Raw genomic sequence first — 4,779 nt, 5'->3', positions numbered from 1 at the left:
TCAAATTAGTTTTTTTAGAATTATTAAATTGTTAAAAGTAATTCTTTTTTTATTTTACTGAAAATATTAGCGACGGAAATCATGAATGAACTGTCGCTAAAATTAGCGACGGAATGGATTGCCGAAATGTCGCTAATGTTAGCGACCGTTTTAAATACATCCGTCGCATATTTTTACTTAGCGACGGTTGTTATTATTCCGTCGCTAATTTTAGCGTCGGTGCGAAACCACTGTCGCAAATTATAAATCGCCGACGGGTCATTAATAATCCTTCGCAACTCTTCTATAAATACCTACTCACTCTGTCCATTTTAAAACACAACTTCACAACACTTAAAATTTTTCTTACATAATTTTTGTTTCGGTAATTTTAAAAAATTGTTCCAAGTTTTTGAAATCCCCGCTTATTTATGTAAATTTTTTCGTTTTATTTTTTGTTAAATTTTTAAGTTTTAGTTAAGATCTTAGTCTATTCAAATTAGTTTTTTTAGAATTATTAAATTGTTAAAAGTAATTTTTTTTTATTTTACTGAAAATATTAGCGACGGAAGTCATGAATGAACTGTCGCTAAAATTAGTGACGGAATGCATTGCCGAAATGTCGCTAATGTTAGCGACGGTATTAAAAATCGTCGCTAATAAGCGACGGTTTAACAAAAATCCGTCGCTATATTTATGTGCGACGATTTGTTAAAAACCGTCGCAAATTGTAGCATCAACAACGGATAAAAACCGTTGTCTTTGAGCGCACCCTTTAACCACATGGGCTTTAACAACAGTTTTAAAAGACCTACAACAACGGAGAAAAACCGTTGTCGTAGACCTTTTTTCTTGTAGTGTGTATTAAAGTATAATCAAAGACTTTATCTATGTCGATTGCATTAATATACAAATTAAAGTAAAACGAAACCTTGAAAAGTATAATATATTAAAATAAAAACTGTTAATTACAACTGAGTCAATAAATTTCTTAACCAATCGTTGGTTTAAAAGAAATATACTCAAACACAGGTAATTTGAGGTTATTTATATCAAAGGTTGGAGCGGAGCGGAGCAGAGCATAGCATAGCATGGGCATGTCGTAATCAGAATTCATATCATTGAAGAATCTTGTTGATTTCACGTCCATACGAAACGAAGATAAGACGATAAGCCTACATGGCATAAATTAAACAGAACCATGCATATCCTATTATTTTCACACGCTTCACCAAAAATTACAAACCCCCACAGCTCAACCTCCCATGGCCTCCCCAACTCTGATCACTCCCGCCGCCGCCAGAAAACCCCTTCAACCCGTCAAATCAAAACTCACTTCCAACCCCACCACTACCACCCCTGATATAGTCTCGCTACCCACTCTTCGCCGCGACCTCATGTCTCTGTCAGCCGGCTTCCTGCTTCTATCACCTGTCAAATATGCACTAGCTGCTTCGGACGAGGAATACGCGAAGGAGACGGAGGAGGCGATCGAAAAGGTTAGAACCACCCTAAATCTGGACAAGAATGACCCCAACATCTCCGCCGCGGTGTCGGAGCTGCGANACTCAGACTTGCTGTGAATCCCATTGATTTTTTTCTTTTTTTGTTTTGTATTTTATTATTTAACGAGTTACAAATGCACTGTGGTGCATTTTCAGAGGACAGCTTGTGTAATTGAAATTTATATGTTTTTAAACTACAACGGATCAATGTCCAACGTCGATAGACGTATCCATTTTCTCCCTTACGATTCCACTAGAAATAGAAAATTCTTCATCCCAAAAGTTAATCGACTTTCCTACGAACCATTTAAGGTAAGGTCCGATGAACCATGTCCATTTTCTCTTTTTTATTCGTGTTAATTAGCGGTGGATAATGGTGTTATTGGATGCAAATCGCGATTCTTGTGGTGAAATAATATATTATCTCTTTTGTTTGGTTGCAAATTTCAATTGATACAATGTTGTATCACTGCAGCCATAAGTTTCTCTCTTTTTTATGTTTTATTTTTCTCTATTTTTTTTAAAATTCGGCTCGTTTTATTAAGCCTTCAAAATTGATTAGCTCCATTTTGTCAAGAATATTTCAATCAGCTCAATTTTAAAAAAACTAAACCAACCCAGTGTTCGCCCGTGAGTGTTGATTTTCAGTGTACAAAAAACAGTGGAAGTTATTATTATTATTATTATTTTTTAAAGATTTCCAGTTTTGAAAATTTGAAACAAGTGTTGCATGTATCTAAATCCATTCATAGGGTATTTATTGAAATTTTATATAGCGTCAAAGGTTTTACTCCAACTATTTCTGATTTTAAACACATATAACTCATGTTATATATTTTTATGCTTAGAAATCAAAGAATTAGGTCAACGATCGAAAGCTTTGCTATTTCTCAAGATTGCACTAAAAATATAAATAAAATTATGCGTTGATATCAACCATCAAAAAACGACGAGATTCCGACAGAGACATCGTGACATTATGGTGTGGTGGTGCTCGGCCGTAACTTGACTTGTCCAACAAGTCAAGATTTTTTTTTGATTCCGTTTGTTTGTAATAAATTTTTTATCACATATATGTAATGTCTCAAGTGTACATACAAAGATCTTTCTAGAACTAGGAGTTTTGCTATTGTCAAATCTCCTTTGTTTATTTTATCAACTTTCGAATAAGATTTGATAGGATTAGTATTGAATCTCAGTTTTCTACACGCTCAAACGCAGCGGAAGTTTTAAAATTTTTATTTTTTTTGACAATCAAAATATATTTGATTGAGTGTTCGTATGGTTTCAAAATCAAAACATTCATAGGGCGTAAGAATTTATACATTTTGTGAATTAATCACACGGCGCCAACTATTCCGGGTTTTGCGGAGATAGCTCTTGATGAATCCCTACGAACTTTTTTCAAAAGCTCATTTGTTAATTCTTCTAATCAGGTCCACGACTAGATGGTTTGGTTATCTTCTAATTTGCACTAGAAAATTAGAAGATATTTTGGAGAAGAGAAATTGAGAGGCGGCTCAAGACCTTGAATCTTATTCAAGGTAGCCGAAATTTTTGAGAGAAAAATAGGGAGAATTTTCGAAAACTTGGAAGAGTATGGAGGCTAGCTAGGATTTAAGTCTCCTACTTAAATAAACCTCCATGGCATAATTACCATAATAATATGATTGAGCCCTTTGATTAACATTAAAGAGCTTGATTAATTAATTGGGCTCACACAAGTTTAATCAATTAATCAAGGTCCATCAAGAACTTTAATTATTTAGTATGTTGGACTTGTACTCCTACAAGCCCATTAAACGTACTTTCCACTATATTTAATTTAATATTTAATAAACCCAATTTTTGAGTTTAATAAATTAAATTCTCAAATTTTATAAATTCAACCCTGTGAATTTATTTTCTCCATATTTCATAAATTCAACTTCTTGAATTTACTATCTCATAAATTCAATTTCTTGAATTTATTTTTTCAAAATTTAATTATCATAAATTCAAATCTTTGAATCTACTATATTACAATATAAATTCAACTACTTGAATTTATTCTCTCAACGGGAACAAACGATCCAGTGCTTGTATGACCCTCAATGGTTCAAGGATACTGCTAGCCGTGGGATCACAACTCCTTGGGATTTAGAATAACATTTATTCTTATTCGGGCTTACCCTAGTTAGCCTCATTCTTTTCATCAACACCTTGATCAAGAATGTCAGAACTCATTTCTGATTGCACCCATCGGATCATGGTAAGAGCGTCTAGTAGCATCGCCCCATGATCCCCTAGGTATCACTGATAGTGTCTACAAGAATCAGTCGATTATGAATAACGTACAGTACGGTCCCTTGATCTCATATATCACGATCGAATCTGCAACCATTGGTTCATCGAAGGTTGCATATTAATTCGATAACTATGTGATACATATAATAGTGGTATCGCGTGTACTATTTGGAAAACTCCTTCTCCAACGTACATCTCATACTCTGGCCAGAGATTCCATGCACTATTATTACTTCAGATCACATAAGATATCCACACCCGTAGGTGAGCGATGAATCCCTGACTACAGTGCACTGGCTCCTATATGTGTCGCAATTGTACCCAATCTCTCCACCTGACGACTCTCCTGGAGCCGGTAAACGAGTCAAAGCACAGCCCTAGCATATAGAGCCTCATTGTTGTCTCTGGTCGTAAGGACAAATGGTGTACAATCATAACCACGAACTTATCCTCTCGATGAACGATAACCACTTGGAAAGTCCGAGGGAGGGTTGTTCGGTATAATCATCATATGACTACCCATCTGCATGTTTGGACATCTCTATGCCCTTACAAAGAAACGCAGTACACAACATCACAGATGCTAGTCTTGAGCTCAAGCGACCTTTATCCCTATTTTAGGCGGCTGAATAGACTAGAAACAAATTTAGAATATGCAGTGTTTACAAATGAGTTTCAACATCAAATTACGATTCATTTGTATTAAAGCATAATCAATGACTTTATCTATTCTGCTTGCATGGGTATACTGATAAAGTATAACGAAACCATTAAAAAAATAAATTATATTAAAATAAATATTGTTTATTACACTTGAGTCAATAAATTCCCCAGCCAACAATTGGCTTACAGGACATCTACTCTAACAATCTTCCACTTGACCTAGAGCCAACTACCCATAAACTTTAATCACATTGCTTCGCGAAGCTTTTCAAACAATGGTCCTGGAAAGGGCTTTGTAAGTAGATCAGCAAAATTATCTGCAGAGGTGACTCTTTCAACTAATATA

The 4,779-nt window shown here is 34.9% G+C and overlaps 1 protein-coding gene across 1 annotated transcript; it reads left to right on the top strand.

Moving 5' to 3' along the window:
• Window positions 1–1,244: 1,244 nt before the first annotated feature.
• LOC140988335 (photosystem II repair protein PSB27-H1, chloroplastic) lies at window positions 1,245–1,562 on the top strand. Its single transcript, XM_073457364.1, has one exon. The coding sequence runs from the start codon at window positions 1,245–1,247 to the stop codon at window positions 1,560–1,562; it is 318 nt and encodes a 105-aa protein (XP_073313465.1).
• The last annotated feature ends 3,217 nt before the right edge of the window (window positions 1,563–4,779 follow it).

This window comes from Primulina huaijiensis, chromosome 11 (assembly GCF_012295235.1).
Source record: "Primulina huaijiensis isolate GDHJ02 chromosome 11, ASM1229523v2, whole genome shotgun sequence".
Taxonomy (NCBI): Eukaryota; Viridiplantae; Streptophyta; class Magnoliopsida; order Lamiales; family Gesneriaceae; genus Primulina; species Primulina huaijiensis.
Note: the sequence above shows the minus strand (reverse complement) of the source record. Positions and strands in the feature narration are given on the sequence as shown.